The following is a 21,727-nucleotide window of genomic DNA, read 5'->3' on the forward strand; positions in this document are numbered from 1 at the left end:
CCGCGTTTTCTTTCGCGAGGGGAGTGCGGCTCTTGGCCTTAGGGGAAGGGGGGCGGGGGTGGCAAACCAGCCGAGCTTTCTGATTGGCTGAGGGGTCCGTGGCCGTTAGGGCGAGAAAGGGCTGTAGAAGGCTCGAGGCAGTGGGGGAAACTGGGTTTTCCTCAGACTTGAGGTGAAGACAAGCACACAGAAGGGGACGAGGAGTCCCAGACAAGAGTGTGGCGGAAGACTCGGGGGTGAAGCTAAGGGGGTCGGTTTATGGATCCCGTGAGCCGTCCGGGTGCCCCCAAAGGCTTCTGAAAATGCAGGAACCTGTGAGGTCAAGATTGGCCTCCCTCAGTGACTTTCAATTTGGAGCTGTTGCCACAGAGACGATCGAAGACGCTCTGCTTCACCTGGCGCAGCAGAACGAGCGAGCCGTGCAGGGGGCTGCCGGCCGGATGGGCAGCTTCAGGGAGACCCGGATCGTGGGTGTGGACCCAGGGCCCGGGAGATGGTTTTGTGGGAGACTGGGGCACCTGTCTGGGAGGCACCCCAGCCTGGAGATTCTGTTTGCCTTCTTCATTCAAATAAGTGTTGTTAGTAACCACTATATGCGAGGTACAGGGGATACAGTGATGAACAAGATAACACCAGCACCCTACCCTTGATTTCAACCCATGTAGAGTGCTTCTCCACACCGCTTGGCACAGAAGGACAAAACAGAGATTCAGCCCCTGCTTTCAAACCATGCCTAATCTTTAGAGGATATTAGAACAAATCTGTAAATGACCAGGTACAGGTACTGTTAGTTAAGTGACACAGCAGATAAAAGAAGCTTTCTGGGGATGGAAAGGAGCGATAGTGTGAGGTGAGGTTAGGAAGATTTAAGAGTGTTCTCCAGGCATGGTAGACCTCAAAGCAGGATGAGGTTTTGGTTGATGAAGGTGGAGGAGGGAGGGGGGCAGCATTTCTACCAAAAGGGGCTAACCTGAGTAAATCCATGGAAACAGGGAAGCTTAGGGTGAGTGTGGGTACGGTGGTTAAGTCCAGGTTGTCCAGAGCATGTGGAAGAGGAGTTGAAATTAAGACCAGAAAAGTAGTTTGGAGACATTCCATATGGGACTTTGAATGCCAAGGGCCGGGGTGGGGGACTGTTTATACTTGGCTTAGTAGGAAAACAAGAAGGCATTGAAGGTTTTCAAATAGGGGAGTGATATGACTGTAACCTTCCCCCTAGAAAAAATTATTTTGGCTGCGATGTATAGAATGGAGTGGAGTAGGGAGGGATAGGAGAGAGGTAGACCAGTAGGAATCTTCTGTCACTAGTTTAGGCAATAGGGCAGAGGGAATGACAGGGGAGGATGGATTAAAAACATTTCAGAGACAAAATCTTGGGTTCTGCAGTGGGTGAATTTAAGAGGTGGAGAAGGCAAAGAAGGCCATACCAAAGGGTTGAGTCTAAGAGAATGGGAATATAGTGGTGCCATTAAGAGAAATACATACATCTAGTAAAAAATAATAAAACAGGGCATGACTTTTGTTTGTGAAAGAGAACAGCTTTGGTTTCAGATCCACTGAGTTTCAGGTGCTTGTAGAACCTCTAAAGGAAGGTTTCTAGTAAGATATTTAAAAAAAAAAAGTCAGAAGAGAGGTCAGAACTAAAGGTAACGGTTTTGGAGTTATCTCCATAGTGATACTGTTGAAACTGGTAGAGAATGAGTCTGAGAGGGAGAAAAGAGAAGCAGGTCAAAGACATTTCCTCCCTTGGGAAACATTTTGTGTTCAGGCAACTGGAGTAGGGAGAAGAGTCATGAAGGAAATTCTTAAAAATAGGGAGATAGGAACAGAACCAAGGCACCTCTGGAAGCCAAGAGGAGAGTTTCAAGAAGGATGATGGTCAGCAATTTCAGCTGCCTCAGGGATATGAACGACAGGATTGAAAGTTGCAAAAAGGTGATGATGTTTAACAGTTTGGACCTGTTTTCTGGCCTTTGAGACCATCATTCCGGCAAGTTGATAAAAGTAGAAGCCAAACCACAGAACGTCAGGGAATTCACAAGGAAGTGGAAGCAGCAGGTTTGAGCAAAGGCTCTCAAGAAAGTTAACAGTGATGCAAAACTAGCTTAAGAGGATAGAAGGGGAGGGTCTTTCAGGTAAATGATGTATGTTTTTAAGTGCTGGAGGGAGAGCCAGCAGGAAGGGAAAGCGTAACCACCATCTATTGCATCTAACCCTAGCTCAGTTTGCTTGGCAAATTAAACTAGAAAATAGAAACAACTGCCCAGATAATTCAGTCCCAAACCAAACCCAAACAACTACACACACACACACACACACACACACACCCCGAAGAAGTAAGGCCTAACCTCCAGCAAACAAAAGGACTAATAACACACAGTTACGTGTGCAAGGGCATTTTGCTTAATTGCTTAAACTAATTATCTTCTGCATTGGGCACTGCTAGCAGGGCTTTAGTTTCTATAACACCCAGGTTTTGTACATATGTGTAACATGTGTTGGGCAGACTGTTCAACTGTCTTGCGCCAGCTTAACTTTTATGTGCCTAAGAAAGGCAAATTTTCTCTGAAGACACATGGTCATTTGACTATGCATAATTCTTTGCTAACCAGCGCTAAAAGTCCCAAGTTCTGTGGGAGCTTTCTTTGTTGAGAACTAACATTTACCCTTGTTTCCACCCTCTAATGATAATGCAAACTAAATAGAATTCTATCTGGGGCTGTTCTTTCAAAGAGAAACAGAGGCGGCCTAAGATTTTGCCAAGGTATCTTGCCCTTCCCATCTTCCCAATGCCCTTGCCCCCCTCACAGAGTGGGCTGTGGTCCCTGACGTAGGGGATATTTCTTCAAAACGAGCCACTCCCCAGGAACAAACTTGCTCCTGCGGACAGGCCCAGCCACTGCAGATTTACCCAACAAACGGGTGGTGGAGAGATGGTGTCCAGCTGTAAGGTGAATCCTGTTTGTAAAGCAGTGGGAGTTCTCCAGAGGGTGGTTACTAAACAAACACTGTTACGAAGAGTATTGAAGCTCCGGGAGGGACTTTTCTGTTCCTGTCAACATTCCACTGAAAACAGAATATAGGGGTTAGGGTTTTTATCCATCCAAGAATCTCTCTTGAAGCTGGAGGTTCCCAGCATGGTGTAGAGGCCAACTGGACCAGCTGGTATGTTTGTGTGTAGCTGGCCAAGCCTTTTATCAGCTGAGACCCACAGGAAGGCTCAAGGGTCACCAAGGGGGCTCTGTCCGCTTGGATCTGCCTGTTGGCAGGAAAGGGAACTAAGCTCAGCTTGTGTTGTTCCAGTCTCCCCCTTCTCAGCCCCTGACCCTCTTCCCTCGGCCCCCTCGTGGCTTTTACACAATGCCAGGAGTTCACGGAGTGGTTTTGGTTGCACCTTGTGAATTAGGCTCTTCTTTTCTGTTTTGGCAGAGTTTGTTTTTCTCCTGTCTGAACAATGGTGTCTGGAGAAATCCGTGAGCTACCAGGCTGTAGAAATCCTAGAAAGGTAAAGCCCTGAGCATAGGTCTTTGTGAGTGGTACCTCTCAGAATAGCTAATGTCTCCAAGTCTTAAAAAAGTACAGTTGTCCCTTACCATGAGGCCTGGTTTTACACCCTCTGTTACTTACAAATGCACATGTCTCACCAAGGGACTGATATCGGAGAGGAGGAGATATAGCATAGTTCGATAGCACAAACTCCCTTTAGTTTGAGTGAGTGCGGATGGTTTACTCTCCCCTGCCCTTCCTTACAGGTTTATGGTTAAGCAGGCAGAGAATATCTGTAGGCAAGCCACGGCCCAGCTGAGAGAGAAGACGGAGCCTCAGAATTGGAAAGCTCTGAAAGAACAGCTTTCCAACAAGTTCATCCTGCGTCTTGTGTCATGTGTTCAACTGGCGAGCAAACTTTCCTTCCACTACAAAGTAAGGAACTGGGGTCTCTCGTGGACACCTGAATGTTAGGAGAAACCAGCTCGTCCAAAGGTGACTGTGAGAAACCTGCTCCTAAGCTAGGTGTTACTACTCCTGTGGAAATTCCAGAGTGTGATTATGCTTCCTAGGCATACCTCCTACACATGCACACACACACACACACACACACACACACACAGTCACACAGAGGCAGTTATTAAATAGCCTGAAGTTCTGTTCCCAAAGTATAATTGCTGGACAGATGCCACCATTCATACAGGTCACCTTTCCTCCCCTTGGACTCAAGGACAGTTTACATAAGGTGCCTGAATTACCAACAGACCTATCAGTATTAAAGACAAATGGTCACATTTATAGGGGATAAAATGTTTCCATACCCCTACCCAATGCCTGTATAGTAAAATACCATTCACTCAACAAATGTTCACTGTCTTCTATGGTCAGATGCTGCACTAGGTGCCATGGGTACAACATTAAACATATTGCCTGCGATCTCAAGGAATTTATTATCCAATAAGAGAAGACATGCAGGCAAATAATGTGGGAGAGTGCTCTGATTAGTGTAAATACAGATGGCTATGAATGTACACCCACAGCCTTGGAGAGTCAAGGAAGTATATTTAGAGACCATGACTTTTTGAAGGGGGTATGGGCAGGAGATGGGAAGGTCCTTAAAAAAGATGGAGAGGAGTTAAGGAAAATGGGGAGAGAGGAGGGGGAGGAAAGGGAGATCCAGATATAGGAAACAGCACGCATACAGGCCTGGAGAGCTGGACGGGCTCAGAAACTGCAAGTAACCCTATATGACGGCGTGGGGGCGTAAGGGGCAATTACTAAGAGAGAAGACGCGATGAAGGCATGGGCTGGATTGTGAAAAGCTTTGTATACTGTGCCAAGATGTATGACCTTTATTCTGACACCCTTCTCTCCCTCTCACTGTTTTGTTTTTCTTTGCTCAGATTATCAGCAACATTACAGTCCTGAATTTCCTCCAGTCTCTGGGGTATGTGCACACTAAGGAGGAACTGCTGGAGTCAGAGCTTGATGTTTTGAAGTCCCTGAACTTCCAAATCAATCTGCCTACTCCCCTGGCATATGTAGAGATGCTTCTGGAGGTTTTAGGTACTTTATTACGTGTGTCAGAGAACATGGGTTGGAGTCGTCCATAGAAGGCAACAAGAATGTGCCCAGAGGTTTGGAAGCCGTGGAAAGAACCTGCCAATGAGAAACAGCAGGAAGTCGGGGGTGGGGGGGAGCAGGAAGACTGGGGACACAGTCAAGTGTCCCCTCTGGTACTTGTCAGGGAAGGAAACTCAGGTCTCAGCACCTGGCTTCTATTTGGACTCACTAGGCACTCTTGCTGTAGGATCAAAGAGGTGATTTTCTAGAGAGGTATGAGATAAGATGGGAACAAACAAATATACTCTTATCTGTATATATACTGTAGATGGAGATTTCTCTACCTCTCCCTTTATCCTTTTTTTCTTTAACATTTATTTTTGAGAGAGAGAAAGAGAGAGTGGGGGGGGGGAGGGGCAGAGAGAGAGGGAGACACAGAATCTGAAGCAGGCTCCAGGCTCTGAGATGTCAGCATAGAGCCTGACATGGGCCTCAAATGCGTGAACCGCAAGATCATGACCTGAACCAAAGTTGGATGCTTGATGGACTGAGTCACCAGGCACCCCTCCCTTTATCCTTTAAAATTGACCTCCTGGGGCACCTTGGTTTAGGCTCAGGTCATGATCTCATGGTTTGTGAGATCAAGCCCCATGTCAGGCTCTACACTGGCAGCACGATGCCTTCTTGGGATTCTCTCTCTCTGCCCCTCCCCTGCTCGAACGCACACACTCTCTCTCAAAATAAACATTTTAAAATTGACCTCCAAAAAAATAAAAAATAAAATTGACCTCCCAACTAAAGAGATTTCCTACAGAACTCATTATCATTAGCTCAAGAGCTTTATGTCACATGACAACGGTGATTACGGTCAGAGAAGATGCACTTAATGTTCTTTACCATGCCCACACTCCATCTAGGATACAATGGCTGTTTGGTCCCAGCCACACAGCTGCATGCAACCTGCCTGACCCTGCTCGACCTTGTCTATCTCCTGCACGAACCCGTATATGAGAGCCTGCTCAGGGCTTCCATTGAAAACTCCATACCCAGTCAGCTGCAAGGGTAAGGCAACTCCTTTAGGGTAGGCCTCTTCCAGAAATAGCGAGTTAGGAGCATACCTCGAGAACATACCATGGGAATGGAATTTCCCCAGTAAGGCATCCAGGCCACAGATAACCTGCACAGGTTACCTGTTTTTAATTAACTTCCAGTATTGCTTGGATGCAGATGACTAAGCCCAATCAGCAAAACTCTGAAGTATTTCGTTTTAAATTTAAATGACTTCAGGTAATTAACATACTTTCTTTCTTAGTTCTTCCTTTATGGCTGCTTAAATTTGAGATTACTGGACGGCCCTTATAGTCACAGGGCTGCAACTTGGACAAAAGTGTTTGATTACTGTAAAGTCAAACTGGTAAAAAGACTCACAGTTACATTTGTTAGGAAGACCGATGGGACAACAAAAGGCCCATAAACGAGTCAGAAGGCTCAGGTTTTAATCCCGGTTGGGCTGGGGAGGGGGTCAATTAGCTATAATTTGGCCATTTCCTTCCATATCTCAAAAAGTCCAAGATGATCAACATAAACAACTCTTAGTTGAAGTTCCATGACCCTCGGGTTTGGAAGATCAAATTTCATTCTAGCTCCAAAATTAATATGGTTTTAATCACTCAGGGAGAAGTTTGCTTCAGTGAAGGAAGACTTCATGCTGTTGGGAGTAGGAATCATTGCGGCAAGTGCTTTCATCCAAAACCATGAGTGCTGGAGCCAGGTACGCACCACTGAGCAGGACCAGCACGGTCAGAATTCACTTAATAGAAAGCATTCTCCCATCAGTTAAAGGAAAAGAAAAGACAACTTCTAAATGATAAGTCCAGACCCAGGATTAGGATGAATAAGCAGGATTTGGGAGAGGAAATGCTAGAGTAGGCCTGAAAAGCGCTCTCCAGTTTTTCCCTTATGGAGCTGGGAATGGAGGTCCGTGTTCAGCTCGTTCATTTCCCTTTCTGACAATATCCACTATCATGTTCAAGTCCAGTAAGTATATCGTCCCAAATAGAAGACAATGTCAAGGCCCAAGTGTCCCATTTATATTTCACAGACCTTATCTCCAGCACAATGAGATGTCTAGCAGAAACTTTCCAGGCTAACACTATCAGGGTAAAGGTATCCATCCCAATGTAATTTGGCCATTGGCAAACACTGGGATCTGGATTTAATCATCTCGGTAAACTCAGAGAAATGAAAAAATTTACATCTGGCTTGAGAGAACAGCATGAGCGATGTGTCTGTGCACTAAAACACGTGGAGATTATTTAGTAATAAAAAAAATCCGTCTATTTCTGAAGGTTGTGGAGCATTTGCAGAGCATCACTGGCATTGCCCTGGAAAGCATCGCTGAGTTCTCTTACGCAATCCTGACTCACAGCGTGGGCGCCAACACTCCAGGGCGACAGCCTGTCCCCCCCCACCTGGAGGCCAGAGCTCTGCGGGCTGCCACTTCCTCCAACACGTGAGGAGGGCTCCACCCGCCAAGTATGCAACAGCCTTCACCACTGCGCTTATCCCTCCTTTTGTTTACTCTTCAACTCAGGGTACAAAAGTTCCGAGTATCTTTTGGACTATGTTTTGTGTTCCAACTTCATGTGCACTTTTCTGCATCAGACAAAGAGTTAAAGTTGACAAGCATGTCCTTTTTGTTGTATCAGACTGAAAATGTCAAGGAGCTGGGAGGAGATAGAACATTAGTGAAGTTGGTTCGTTTTTGTTTAACAAGGTATTTATAGCTTTTCCTTAGCTGTTCATTTCACTGAAAGAGAACATAGGATGTGGACATTAGTGTTAACCAGGGGCTTGAAAACCGAGACTGTTTGGGTGACCTTGACTGAGCATCAAGGAGGCAGCCTTTATTTCCCCTTCAAGTTAGTTTAACATCTCTGTTCTGTCATTGACATGTACACAAATAGGGCTTCCTCCACAGCTGTCTATTGCCATTAGTCTTTTTTAAAACTAACACCAATCCATCTCTAAACATGTTTCAACAGAGCTTTCACATACCTGCACTTGAACTCAATACTCCCAGGATACAAAGTGCTCTATTTCAGTCAACAAAAAAACCAGCAGTGCACTTCTGGGCAGTTATCAGACTGCAGTAAATCTTTTATTACAAATAATTAAATCTCTCCATAATGTCTCAAACAATATCAAACACCATTTCATATCTCTAACAGAGAGCAGAATAGGCATTCAGCACTGGAAGCAAGTGAGGACAAGTGTTAAATTTCAAGCTTCTGATCACATCATCTGGTGACCAAAGCTTACGTGTCATTTTCTCACGTTATCCAGCTGTACGTCTCACACATCTCGTCGTCTCAGTGGAGACAAAAGTTTCTATTTCATATTGTAAGTGCAGGAAGTTGAGAGAGATAAAACCCAGTGAAAACACATTGATCTCAATTCAACTCAGTTAACAAAACAAAAACAAAAACAAAAACAATTTTAAATTAGTTGTTTTGAGGGGAGAGAGGGAAAGGAAGGTTTGGGGTTAAGAGTCAAACCTATGACAAAGGCTGATAGCTGTACATGACACATTGTAGCCCTGGAAACTATCTGTCACATGATATCCTGAAATAAAGTGGCTTTTGTAGATTTTTTCTGTTTTGGTATTGTAAACATGTGCTGTTAATAGTACCCGAATTTAATTTAAAACTTTTTTTTTTTTTTTTTTTTTGCAAACAAAACAAAATCTAAAGCCTTTAAGGCAAACATCTCCCTAAGAAAAAAAGTCATTTGTTATAAAACTGTGAGGATACCCAAGCAAGACCCCACTTAAGATTCGTCAGCATGAACTTGAGAGCTTTTGTCCACTGTTCCTCGGAGTTAAACTGGGTTTTGATGGAATAGGAGCCGCCACTGCCTCCTGTGTCTTCAATCTTGCCTTTCTCCACATCCATCCTGCAGATGCACATAGCAGAGCTCATTAGTAACTGAGATCCGAGTTAAGTCAGTTCAGGCAAACGGGCAGGGACTTGATCATGGGACCATTCACGTCATTTTATCTATTAAAGAACTCTTGGCGAGGAATGGTAGTGTATTTTGGATTTGCTTAAAAGCCAAACATCAAGAAGGCTGTCACAAGAGCCTCATTGTCATTGCAGAGTACAGGGACAGGACACACACCCAAACAAATGAGAAGCCTGGAGCAGAGGGTAAGTGAGGGTTACAGTACCCCTGACTGTTTTCCTAGGCATCCCTGAACTCATGGGGAGAGAAGGGAGGCAGGAGAAAAGAAATGCTTTGTTTTGGGGTGACAGAAGCAGCTCGGCCTTGTTCTCTTGAACTAAGGTCTGCATCTATCACTGGGCTCCTACAACATTTGACCAAAGGAAGCATTCCTATGTATTTCCAAGGGCCTAAGAGGAAAGCTTCCTGAAATCAGAGAGCCAGCTTGAGCTCTGTGCTAAGAAAATCCCCCAGAGCGCCGAAGAGAATACGTGACCAGATGGTCATATTCTGTCCTGCTTATAGTGTTGCATCACTCTTTGCCCATCAGTGTCATGATTTTGCTTTCCTACCATTTAGACTATGTTTTGCCTCCATTCTTACTGTCCCTTTGGTTATGCTCTATTTGGTCCTACTCTAGGTTCGTGGAGCATTAGGGAATACTGACCTGTAAGGAAGACAAAAACGTGTCTCGCCTTTCTCAACCTCTTCTTTGAACTGCTGCACACAGTCCAGGAAAGCCACCATGGCATGGTCAAACTTGTTGTCCCAGAAAAACCGCAACCCCCCGGAACAATATAATGGCAGCTCCTGCCCAAGAAGAGAGAACTGGCTGAGGGTGTGGCACCAAGACAGGCTACCAGAGAGTGTTCCCAAGACTCTCCATTTCTCAAGTCCTGTTTGTCTGTATTTCACTGGAAGCAGTAATCCTGGGCAAATGCAATGCCCAGGAACTGTTTTATCACCAGAGATGTATTAAATACCTCACAGTGGCTCCTTTCCTAGCCTACCATACACATCCCCCTCCGATCTGCCCTTAGCCCTTTTTGACAGACTGTAAAAACCTACTTTTTGTCTGTAGGCCCCAAAGAGCTAATCCTGAACTAGACAAGGCATTGAACAAGACATAGGATCATGAGACACCTCCACCTAAGGAACAAACTAAGAAATGCTATTATCAAAAGCAAACCATTTTGTCAGGAGGTACCAGGATTCTGCATCCCACTGAAGATGGGGCTTCCCAGAGTACCTTAGATTTGTCTGTCAGAGACTCCAGATATGAATGGTTTCCGTAGGGAACAAGTCGATACCTAAAATGGAGACGCATACAGAGGTGGATACAGGGCTCCTCCTGAAGCGATTATTGAAATGTTATAACCCAGTGATTTTCATGCCTCATCCTATCCAAGGACTACTTTTACTATTTCCACCTCTGTCTCTCATCTCCCCATAGACTCCCATGTTTAAAAGATTCTGTTTACTGAACGACATTTATTACATAATTGTCTGGGGGTCTTTCACAGGTAAATGTAGGTTTTGGTTTAGGCTGAAAAAAAAAAAAAACAAAAGCTAAAAACAGCCTGAGGAACCCCCAAGGTTCTGGAGACGATGGGTTGGGGACCACAGCTACGGTCATGCAGCTCAAGGACTGCTTGATGAGTGCAAAGCGACTTTTCTGGGAGTCTCTACCAGAAGCCGACCAGAAGCCGACGGGAGTCTCCACAGGCAGAAAAACTCTCGGTGTGTTGTGAACAAGGGTTCTTGCCGCAGCAGAGGAGAGTACCAGGCTGGAAATACAAATTACATCAAAGACATGCCACACCCGGGGGCGTCTGGGTGGCTCAGTCGGTTGGGCGTCCGACTTCGGCTCAGGTCATGATCTCGCGGACCATGAGTTCGAGCCCCATGTCAGGCTCTGTGCTGACAGCTCAGAGCCTGGAGCCTGCTTCAGATTCTGTGTCTCCCTCTCTCTCTCTGCCCCTCCCCCACTCATGCTCTATTTCTGTCTCTCAAAAATAAAAATAAACGTTTAAAAAAAAAAAAGACATGCCACACCCCAAGAAAGGGGTGCACTTCTTACCTCTGGAATTTCAGACCCATCTTATTGGCCAGGGCATGGAGTAGCAGCACTGTTTGGCCCCATGCAGCATTGATCTCATTCCATTCCACAGGAACACTGGGCAGGCGCCCCAGTCGGAAGTTATTGATTGTGCCAAACTGTCCACTGTGCCTAAGGCAGGAGGGCAGGAGAAAATACAGGGAGAACTCAACACTCGGCAACTTTGAGACTTCCTGTTTGCACCTAAACGCTGGTATAGACCTCCCTCATCTCCAGATTCATGGTAAGCTTTATTTGGCACTTTATTTTTTCTTAGGTAAGCTCTACACCCAACGTGGGACTTGAACTCACAACCATGAGATCAGGAGTCATATGCTCTACTGACTGAACCAGCCAGGCGCCCCTCTACTTGGCACTTTATTTATTTATTTTATTTTTTTAACATTTATTTTTGAGAGACAGAGCATGAGCAGGGAAGGGGCAGAGAGAGAGGGAGACACAGAATCTGAAGCAGGCTCCAAGCTGTCAGCACAGAGCCTGATATGCGGGGCTCGAACTCACAAACCACAAGTTCATGACCTGAGCCAAAGTCGGACACTTAACCGACTGCGCCACCCAGGCGCCCCTCTACTTGGCACTTTAAATATACGTCTGGGGCGCATGAGTTGGCTCAGTCGGTTAAGCATCCAACTCTTCATTTTGACTCAGGTCATGATCTCACAGTTTGTGAGTTCAAGCCCTGCACTGTCAGTGCAGAGCCTGTGTGGGATTCTCTTTCTCTGTCTCTGCCCCTCCCCTACTCGCACTCTCTCTCTCAAAATAAATAAACTCAACATGTTAAACAAATATAAACATAGATAGGTAGGTAAGTAAATAAATAAATATATGTCCAAATGTGAGCTGTCATCTTTACCCCTTGTGCTCAGATGCCAAAGTAGAAACAGGGGCATCACCCTTGAATGCTCTCTCCCTGCTCCCTCCCCTCAAAAACCACCAAGCTCTCGGGGTGCCTGGGTGGCTCAGTGGGTTGGGCATCCGACTTTGGCTCAGGTCATGATCTCGCGGTCCGTGAGTTCGAGCCCTGTGTCGGGCTCTGTGCTGACAGCTCCGAGCCTGGAGCCTGTTTCAGATTCTGTGTCTCCCTCTCTCTCTGACCTTCCCCCATTCATGCTCTGTCTCTGTCTCAAAAATGAATAAACGTTAAAAAAAAAATTTAAAAAAAAAACCCACCAAGCTCTCTTGATTGGACTTCCTAAATCTCTTCCATTTGTCCTTTTTTTCCCAAACTCCATGCCACTGCTCTATCTTTTCCTGCTTAGAGTCCTACTGACAAGTCTCCTTACCAAAGGCACTGTCCTCTCCCCGCCCCGCCCCCATCATCTCCCACATTGCAGGTGAAACTATCATTTACAAATGCAAAAGTAATTATGTCACTTCCCTGCCTAAAACGCTTCAGTGGTTTCCAGTGCCTTTTGGATGAAGTCCAAATCCCTTAATGAGGCCTACAAGGTCCTTGGGGGAACTGGTCACTCTCCAGTTTCATATCCTGTCACTCTCCCCTTCACACTCCATCTCCAGTCACAATAAGCTCCTTTCAGTTCTTCGGACGCCCCACTCCCACGTTCCTCCGTGTCTTTGCACATGATGTTCCTCTGCCAGGAACAAGCCCCCTCCCTCTGCAAACTTCCACTTCGTGCCTCAGCTTAAGCATCAACCTCCCCTGGGGAAAACTCTGCATGCGGCCTTCCCAAATTGGGCCAAGTGTCTTTAGGTGGCCCCCGAGCACCCGAGGGTTACAGCTCTCATACCGCATAACAACAGTCTGTCACGTATCCGTCTCTTCCACGAGGCTGTAAGCAACCAGAAGGCAGAACGCATGTTGTTTGCTGTTGCCCTTCTGGCGCTCAGCAGAGTGCCTACCACGTGGAGACACTCAACAGATACTAGTTAAATGGATGAAATGTCGAATAAATACATCAGTGACCCTAGGGGTTAAGAAATCAGCACCAGGCAGATGACAAAGTTTTCACGGGGCTGGAGGGCTCAGATCTTTCCCTTTCCTTGGGAGAGTGAATGCCACCAAGCTCTAGAATTCCAACCCCCTGAGATGTCTATCCCATCACAAGGAATGAAAGCAACCTGGACGGGGAGACGACGCACAGCCCTGTTTCATGGAGGCGGGCACCCCGGCTTGGCGGTCACCAGCTAAGGCGCAGGCGTGCAGTGCTTTGCGGGCACTCCTCACCCTCCAACCCGCATTACCAGATGTGGAAGGTTGCATTAAAGACGTTGGTTTTCTTCAGCTTGTCCAGCTGCATCTGGGCGTAACGCATCTGGTTTTCCACACTCTTCAGCTCATCGTCCAGCTCCAGCTGCTGTCGCTTAAATTCACTGTATTCCCTCTGATACCTGTGAGCAGCAAGGTGGCCATTGAAGGCTGTGGGTTCAGGGCTAGAATTTCTCTCTCACCACCCCCCAGAACGATGTATTCTAGTGGTTATGGTTAGACCTAGTTACAGCATCCTTTCCATTTGGCACAGATCCCATTCAAAGGAACATACAGATCCTAGCTGTTTTGCCTGCGAGGGACAGAAATGTCTCAAATTCCAGCTGCCCACGTGCAAAAGATAGAGGCAAACAGGACTCTTCCTAAACCAGGACCAAATGCCTCTTGTATTTCTAATTTTTTTCCAGAAGTGGGGTCAGGGCGTTAAGAGTGGCTTCTTCCAGGAACTGACCACAGGTGAACTTCCAAAACTTCACTTCTGTGCACTCACTGTCCTTCTGTATAGTTGGCATACACCATTTCCGATGTAACTTGTTCACTCCTTTGAAAACATTAACTTTTTTCTCTGTCCATCACTCCCCCAACTTTAGTTAATGTGGATACTGTGTCTCCTCCACTACACAGGGGGTTCTCTCAGGTCAAGATCACCAGTGACATTTCCGGGCTGGGAAAGAACGAATGTAGGCCAACACGTCCATCTTTCCAGAGGAGGATGCCAGCTTCGGTGGCTGACTTACCCAAACGAGCTCAGCTCCCCCCAGGGCAGCAGTGCACCTTAGAACCCTTCTTTCTCTGCTCTCTATTCAACCAACATGCTTTTTTCACTTAATCATGCTGACCCTTCACACATAACCCTCCCAACAGACCTTGAGAAGCAGGGCCCGCAAACAGTATGTGGGATCTGGAGCAGACATGCTACCAAATGACAGGCGACTGCAGCTGACAAACTGCTCAGACACATTCAGTCAGAAGCCGCTGCTTCTCCTGGAGCCTCGTGGGAAGGGAGACAGAGGAACAGGGTGACCACTCACTGAGCTTCCTCCTGATCCAGTCTCTCAGCCTCAGCCTGGACCTTCTCGAGATTTTCTGCCACTATCTTGCGGTTCTTTTCCACGTCTTCCAGCTCCTGGATCAGCCTCTCCTCCTCTAACGCCAGCTCCTTCAGCTCCATCTGTAGCTGTCCACTGTCATCCTCGTTCATTTGCTCTAAGATCTCTAAACAGCGTCTGCCAAAGACACGGGCAGAATACACTCACCGCGGGGAACCTGTCATTCTGTTTACCTGAGCGGGGCACGGCGCCTGGGTAAGAGCCAAGCAGTCTCCGAGCAGTGACAGCTGCACGGTCCAGATCTCCGTTTCCGGGCACTGGCTCTAGAGGCACTCACTTGTAGTTCTGACACTCATTTTCAGTGACGTTGAGCTGAGTGTCCAGCTGGTCTAAAAGGGTATCTGTGCATTCCTCACACAGTGGGTGATCCACATCTGTCTGGCCTGACATGATGTCAAAAAGGTCCCCAGTGACCTGGAAGCGTGGGGTGTGGGAGAGTCAGGGGAGGGCCTGCCCCAGGCTACCTGCCCGGCCACCCCCTCTCCCGGCCAGGCCCGCCGCCTGATGCTGCTACAGAGCTGACTTGCCTTCAGTCTTCGGCTGAGGTTCTCCATGGTGCCGCCATCAGATGCCTCCCCGATCAGAGTGAAGCTGTTGGCACTTTCTGTGGACATCATCCTGCAGACAGCCCCCCGCCCACGGGCCACATGAGGGAGCAGAGAGGCCTCCTCCACTCCACCTACTGCAGTGGCAGTGGCAGAGACTCTCAAGCACTGGCTGAGGGGCCTCAAGGCGCATACCCACTCCTAGCCCGACTGACCTCCCAAGGGTACCTCTCTCCCAAGGGAAGGCCATGCTGGTCTTCCACAGGGGCACTCAGCACGAAGGTTGGCCTGGATGGACTAAGGAGGGAGAGGGGGCATCAAAAACTGACATGTGTGTGTGTCTATAGTAGAAAAGGAAGGAGAATCAGGAAAGACCATTTTTAAATATCATACCCCTCACCAGCAGCCTTCACATGCATCAAAGATTAAGAACTTGAACATCTAACAACACCTGCTATTTTAAAACTTTTCAAGAGCCCCTCTCTCTTATTAGTCATTCACTCCCTCAACTTTTCTCGATTCTTCGTCATGAGAGCTACCGTCCCTTCCCACTGTGTGAACGGCTACAGGAAAAAATTAATACTGGAAGGTGACAGGCCAGGTATAAGAGAATACGTCCTTTCTGGAAGAGCCAAAAGGCTAGATGAGGATTTATTTCCATCACCTGGCTCCAGGTCTCAATTCTGGGTTCCATTAAAATTCTACTGGCCTTTGGCAAGGAACAGGGGGCTGAGGAGTAGTAGGCACCTGGCTGGGGGGATGAATCTGCGAGAGACACCATCCTGGCGAGTTTCAATAAATGGCTCCTGGGAAGGAAATAAGAGGGCATTAGAATTCTGGCAGCTTACAGGGGGAGTCTATTTCCCAAAGAGCCTCAGAACCATTTGGCTTTACCTTTGATTGATAACCACAGGACCTGATAAACCACAGAGACGTAAGAAATGGGTATGATCTAGCCAATCCTTGGTATATGTGCACTAAGAAAGGACCCCTCATACAGACAAACGCCAAGTCCCATGCGATTTTTTGTGGCAAACCATGTGATATCTATGTGATAGTAGTTATTGTGTGGCTAAATCTGCATTTTCTCAACACTGACCAGTCAGGGGTAGGAGAGAGAAGGCCCTAAATCATGGCACAAGGAAAAAGGCAGATCAGACTGCAATGAAGTTTGCCATGGCATACGACAAGGTAGATGATTTATATGTTTTTGATACTTTGACATAATTGATATGTCATCAAACTTTTTTTTTTTTTAATTTTTTTTTTCAACGTTTATTTATTTTTGGGACAGAGAGAGACAGAGCATGAGCGGGGGAGGGGCAGAGAGAGAGAGGGAGACACAGAATCGGAAACAGGTTCCAGGCTCTGAGCCATCAGCCCAGAGCCCGACGCGGGGCTCGAACCCACGGACCGCGAGATCGTGACCTGGCTGAAGTCGGACGCTTAACCGACTGCGCCACCCAGGCGCCCCGATATGTCATCAAACTCTTATGACATCTACCTTCAGCAAAGAAAATTATTACTAACGTTACCACAGCTTAAAAATGACATGTTCTCTGATACTGACAATCCCTTCTGGCTAACATAATCATACTCTAGTCCAAACTAAGACACTTTTGAGAATGGGGAGCAGTAGATATTAATAATTAGCTAGGACAATAGACATAAACCAGGCATGCCCTGGGATGACCTGGACACATAGGTCATCTCACCTCCTACCTCTAATGGCTTGTAATTCTGCTTCAAATAAAAAACCCCTCCCCACATTTTTAAACTGATGCCTCAGTCAGTAATCCTGTAACCTCAGGTGTACTTCTGTACCTCCCCAACGACCCACAGTGGCCTGATCATGTAGAATGTCTCTTGTTAACCAGAGTTTCCAAAAGTCTGGGCACTCTAGAAGCACCAAGTACCCTGCAGAAACCCAGTTTGCATTCCAGTGTTTCATACTTCTCCTGAGTTAGCCTCTTCCTCTTGGGTCTCTCCTGGTTTCACCTGGGCTGTGGCAAGTAATGGAGCTAAGGACAAGGAAAATATTGAGTTAGAGTCTTAACAAAGCCAGACTGTGTATGAAAATATGGGAAATAATAAAAACAAATTCTCATCACCACTCCCACCTCCACCTTTTTAATTTTTAAAATTTATTAAAAAAATTTTTTTAATGTTTATTATTTATTTTTGAGAGAGAGAGAGAGAGAGAGAGAGAGAGAGAGAGAGAGAGGGAAAGAGACACAGCACAAGTGGGGGTGGGAGGGTTGGGGAGAGAGGAAGACACAGAATCCAAGTAGGCTCCAAGCTCTGAGCTGTCAGCAAAGAACCCGATGAGGGGCTCGAACCCAGGAACCGTGAGATCATGACTTGAGCTGAAGTAGGACGCTTAGCTGACTGAGGCACCCATGCGCTGCCTTCCACCTTGTCCTTAACGTTTATTTTTGAGAGACAGACAGTGTGAGTGGGGGAGGGGCAGAGAGGGAGCACAGAATCTGAAGCAGGTTCCAGGCTCTGAGCTCAGCACAAACTGCGAGAGCACGATCTGAGACAAAGTCAGAAGCTTAACTGACTGAGCCACCCAGGCGCCCCACCACCCTTCTCTTAAAGTACCATTTGCACATAGATGAAATCTCTTATCTTCTTCCCCTTGCCCCCATTAAAACCAGATTAAGGAACTGTTAAATTTTTTATGTGTTTGATAATTGTGTATGATTATTATGTGTATGATTATTATATTGTGTTTGATTATGTGTATGATTGTGTTTTGAAATTTTTTTAATGTTTATTTACTTTTGAGAGAGAGAGACAGTGTGTGTGTGTGTGTGTGTGTGTGTGTGTGTGTGTGTGTGTGTGAGGGGAAGGGGCAGAGAGAGAGGGAGACATGGAATCCAAAGCAGGCTCCAGGCTCCGAGCTGTCAGCACAGAGCCCGATGAGGGGCTTGAACCCACAAACCGTGAGATCATGACCTGAGCCAAAGTCCAATGCTTAACCGACTGAGCCACCCAGGAGCCTCTAATGGCTGTGTTTTTAAAAAGACACCTTACTGGGGCGCCTGGGTGGCTCAGTCGGTTAAGCGTCCAACTTCAGCTCAGGTCATGATCTCACAGTTCATGGGTTCGAGCCCCGCATCGGGCTCTGTGCTGACAGCTCAGAGCCTGGAGCCTGCTTCGACTTTTGTGTCTCCTTCTCTCTCTGCCCTTCCCCTGCTCACACTCTGTCTCTCTCTCTCAAAAATAAACAAACATTTAAAAAAATTAAAAACAAAAAGACACCTTGTCTTTCAAAAATATTTACCAAAACATTTACAGTATTTTTATGTTTGGGATTTGCTCCAGGGTGGGAGGGGAATAGATGGGGCTGTAGATGAAACATGATTAAATAGGCACTGATAATTGTGGAGGTGATGGGTATGTGAGGGCTCATTATATACTTTGAGGTTTTCCACAACAAATGTCAACATCCCCTTTCCTCCAGAATAACTAGGAAGGAAAGTGAGGGAACATGAGGAAACTTTCTACATCACCATGATCTGAGTTATACTGAGTTATCCATTTTGTCAAAAATGCACAGCTAAAGATGACTGGCTGGCTTGGTCAGGAGAGCATGCGATTTAATCTCAGGATTGTGAGTTTGAGCCCCATGTGGGGTGTCAAGATTAAACAAATAAACCTTAAAAAATTTTTTAGGGGTGTCTGGGTGGCTCAGTCAGTTGAGCGTGCAAATTCGGCTCAGGTCATAATCTCATGGTCCATGAGTTCAAGCCCCGCATCAGGCTCTCTGCTGTCTGTGAAAAGCTTGCTTCAGATCCTCTGTACCTTCCTCTCTCTGCACTTCCCCCCCCCAAAAAAAAATAAAGATTAAAAAAACATTGTTTTAAAGCACAGCTAACACTTGTGCATTTAAAGACATGCCAATTCACATGAAAAGACGCTCAACGTCGCTCCTCATCAGGGAAATACAAATCAAAACCACATTCATATACCACCTCACACCAGTCAGAGTGGCAAAAAGGAACAAATCAGGAGACTATAGATGCTGGAGAGGATGTGGAGAAACAGGAACCCTCCTGCACTGTTGGTGGGAATGCAAACTGGTGCAGCCTCTCTGGAAAACAGTGTGGAGGTTCCTCAAAAAATTAAATATAGATCTACCCTGTGACCCAGCAATAGCCCTGCTGGGAATTTACCCAAGGGATACAGGAGTACTGATGCACAGAGGCACTTGTACCCTAATGTTTATAGCAGCAGTTTCAACAATAGCCAAATTGTGGAAAGAGCCTAAATGTCCATCAACTGATGAAAGGATAAAGAAATTATGGTTTATATACACAATGGAATACTACGTGGCAATGAGAAAAAATGAAATATGGCCTTTTGTAGCAACGTGGATGGAACTGGAGAGTGTTATGCTAAGTGAAATAAGCCATACAGAGAAAGACAGATACCGTATGTTTTCACTCTTACGTGGATCCTGAGAAACTTACCAGAAGACCATGGGGGAGGGGAAGGAAAAATAAAAGAGGTTAGAGAGGGAGGGAGCCAAAACATAAGAGACTCTTAAAAACTGAGAACTGAAGGTTGATGGGGGGTGGGAGGGAGGGGAAGGTGGGTGATGGGCATCGAGGAGGGCACCTGTTGGGATGAGCACTGGGTGCTGTATGAAAACCGATTTGACGATAAATTTCATATTAAAAAAAATAAAAAATAAAAAAATAAAGACATGCCAATTTATTTTTTAAAAAGAATAAAAAGCAAAATAATTGAGCGGGGATGGGAGGTGAGTGAAGATATAGAGAACACAAGAATGGCAGAATGTGGCTAATTGTTGAAGCTGGGTCACGGATACAAGGGAGTTCATTACGCTGTTCTCTTGACCATACGATGGAAATTTTCCATAATAAAAGGCTAAAAATGTATTAGAGTTAATTCTACTCAAAAAAGAGAAATTGGTAGTAATGATAATAGCTAACATTTATTGAGTACTATTTGCCCAGTATATTCCTAAGTACTTACGTTCATCATATTTGATCCTTACAACTATCCTGAGGTCATTTTACATTTTACAGATAAACCAAGAAACCAGGGCTTAGAAAGTAGAGTAACTTGCAAAAAGTCAGTCAGCTAGTAATTGAGTTATGATTTAAATCCAAGCAGGCTGACTCTGGACCCTTGAGCTTATTTAAACTACCTATTCAGTCTTTTTGTTCCTTTTCTAACTTCATCTTACTGTGGGACTTTAAGACTCTGCTCCTCCATTTACCAGCTGTTGGCCACTGATAAGTCACTTAAGCTCTCTGAGCCTCAATTCCTCATGTGTAAAATGATGATTGTACTCTCCCGTAGGGGCTGTTGCACAGATGAAGTAATGCACGCACTGCACTTGGTATATGGTAAGCCCTCAACAAATGGTGCTTATTATTATACACACACATTCCTTTACTCTGAAACAGCAGGAGCAGAACACTAAGGACCTCTCCTTAGAATAGGAAGCTCTCAGAAGGATACAGTGTCAGAACTTCTTCACGTTCCCAAAGAGAAAATAGGGAGCCCGAGAGATGAAATGACTTTCCTAGGTTCATACAGCGAGAGTCTATGGCCGACTACAAAGATAGCTACCTGAAGACCTACATCTCTAAAGCTGCCCATTTTCCACGATCTTGACCACCCTCTTTTCAAGGGTCTCGCTGACCTGTGAGCTCCTGGATAGTGACACGGTCCAGGATCTTGAAGCTCGTGTCCAGTTTCAGGGGCTGGCTGCAACGCTGGCACACGAAGCTCACCTGCATGGTGCTGCTGGACGTTTTAGACCCCTCCATCCCTGCGGCGGTGGAGAGGAGGCGATGTTAGGGAGAATCAGCGCCCTCGAGCCCCTGGTCCGAGGCTACCACCTGCCTTGCTGGTGTAGTCAAGGGGGCAAATCCTCGCCCGCGCCGTTCCCTGTAGGAACGGTCTGATACCAGGCAGACCCGTTTCCGGGGCAGCGCTGGCAAAGGCAATTTACCAGCCCAGAGTCAGGGAGGGGCTGCAACAGGGGCCGTCAGGGTTCCCAGGCTCCCTTCTAAGGCCCCGGCTCAGCCCCCGACGCCCGTCACCTTGGAACCCGGTGCCCGCCACCGTGGTCCGGTCTACCGCGGGGGCACCGTGGCGTCGGGTCTGCCCCGGAGGGAGGCCTCCAGAACTGCCATCGCCCAGTCTTCAGCTACTTCCCGGTCGGCCAGGGGAGGACTTCCGCCCGGACCGGACGTGACGCCACGACCGCCCTGCCGGCGCTCCAGAGGTCAGAACGGGTCCACTCGCCTACGGGCCCCGTCGCGCCCCCTAGAGGCTAAGCTGGGAAGCGCGGCAGGCGTCGGCGGGTGGGCAAAGGTAGCGAGGGGAGGTGAAGGACGAGTTGAGAATGAGGAGACTGCCGGTTTGTAATTCTGTGACTTTTCTTTAGATTTGTCACTTCCGGGCGGAACCACTTTATTTCTTCTTGCAGTATCAGTTTTAAAAGTTTCTCCTTGGGAGAACCCGGCTTTCTTTTAAACACCCCTGAAAGTGGTAGACACACTTGGAGGGGAAGGTGAGAAGGTAAATTTTATTGTTTTATTTTATATTTTAAATTTTCAGTTATTAATCAGGAAAAACCGAGTCCTTCTGATACTAAATATTCAGATATTAAAATTATAAAACGAAAACC

At 46.6% G+C, this 21,727-nt stretch overlaps 2 protein-coding genes across 5 annotated transcripts; one reads left to right on the forward strand and one right to left on the reverse strand.

The window, feature by feature from the left end:
* The first annotated feature begins 96 nt into the window (after window positions 1-96).
* CNTD1 (cyclin N-terminal domain containing 1) lies at window positions 97-8,778 on the forward strand. Of its 2 annotated transcripts, XM_003996905.6 has the most exons (7): window positions 97-471; window positions 3,430-3,505; window positions 3,753-3,921; window positions 4,890-5,052; window positions 5,967-6,111; window positions 6,724-6,820; window positions 7,398-8,778. In XM_003996905.6, exons 1-7 carry the CDS (start codon window positions 303-305, stop codon window positions 7,563-7,565), a joined length of 987 nt encoding a protein of 328 aa, XP_003996954.2. In that variant the 5' UTR covers window positions 97-302; the 3' UTR covers window positions 7,566-8,778. The 2 variants fall into 2 exon arrangements, with proteins under 2 accessions (XP_003996954.2, XP_019673485.2); XM_019817926.2 differs by lacking the exon at window positions 3,430-3,505 and having other exon boundaries at window positions 334-471.
* On the reverse strand, window positions 8,173-21,301 carry BECN1 (beclin 1). Of its 3 annotated transcripts, XM_019817925.3 has the most exons (13): window positions 21,138-21,301; window positions 20,735-20,863; window positions 17,005-17,072; window positions 15,799-15,857; window positions 15,280-15,348; window positions 15,034-15,124; window positions 14,784-14,920; window positions 14,429-14,623; window positions 13,373-13,519; window positions 11,132-11,281; window positions 10,301-10,361; window positions 9,719-9,861; window positions 8,173-9,003 (listed from the first exon to the last, which is right to left on the reverse strand). In XM_019817925.3, exons 2-13 carry the CDS (start codon window positions 20,859-20,861, stop codon window positions 8,835-8,837), a joined length of 1,416 nt encoding a protein of 471 aa, XP_019673484.1. In that variant the 5' UTR covers window positions 20,862-20,863; window positions 21,138-21,301; the 3' UTR covers window positions 8,173-8,834. The 3 variants fall into 3 exon arrangements, with proteins under 3 accessions (XP_019673484.1, XP_003996955.1, XP_044900937.1); XM_003996906.6 differs by lacking the exon at window positions 15,280-15,348; XM_045045002.1 differs by lacking the exons at window positions 15,280-15,348; window positions 21,138-21,301 and having other exon boundaries at window positions 15,034-15,188; window positions 20,735-20,809.
* Window positions 21,302-21,727: the final 426 nt, after the last annotated feature.

This window comes from Felis catus, chromosome E1 (genome assembly GCF_018350175.1).
Source record: "Felis catus isolate Fca126 chromosome E1, F.catus_Fca126_mat1.0, whole genome shotgun sequence".
Taxonomy (NCBI): Eukaryota; Metazoa; Chordata; class Mammalia; order Carnivora; family Felidae; genus Felis; species Felis catus.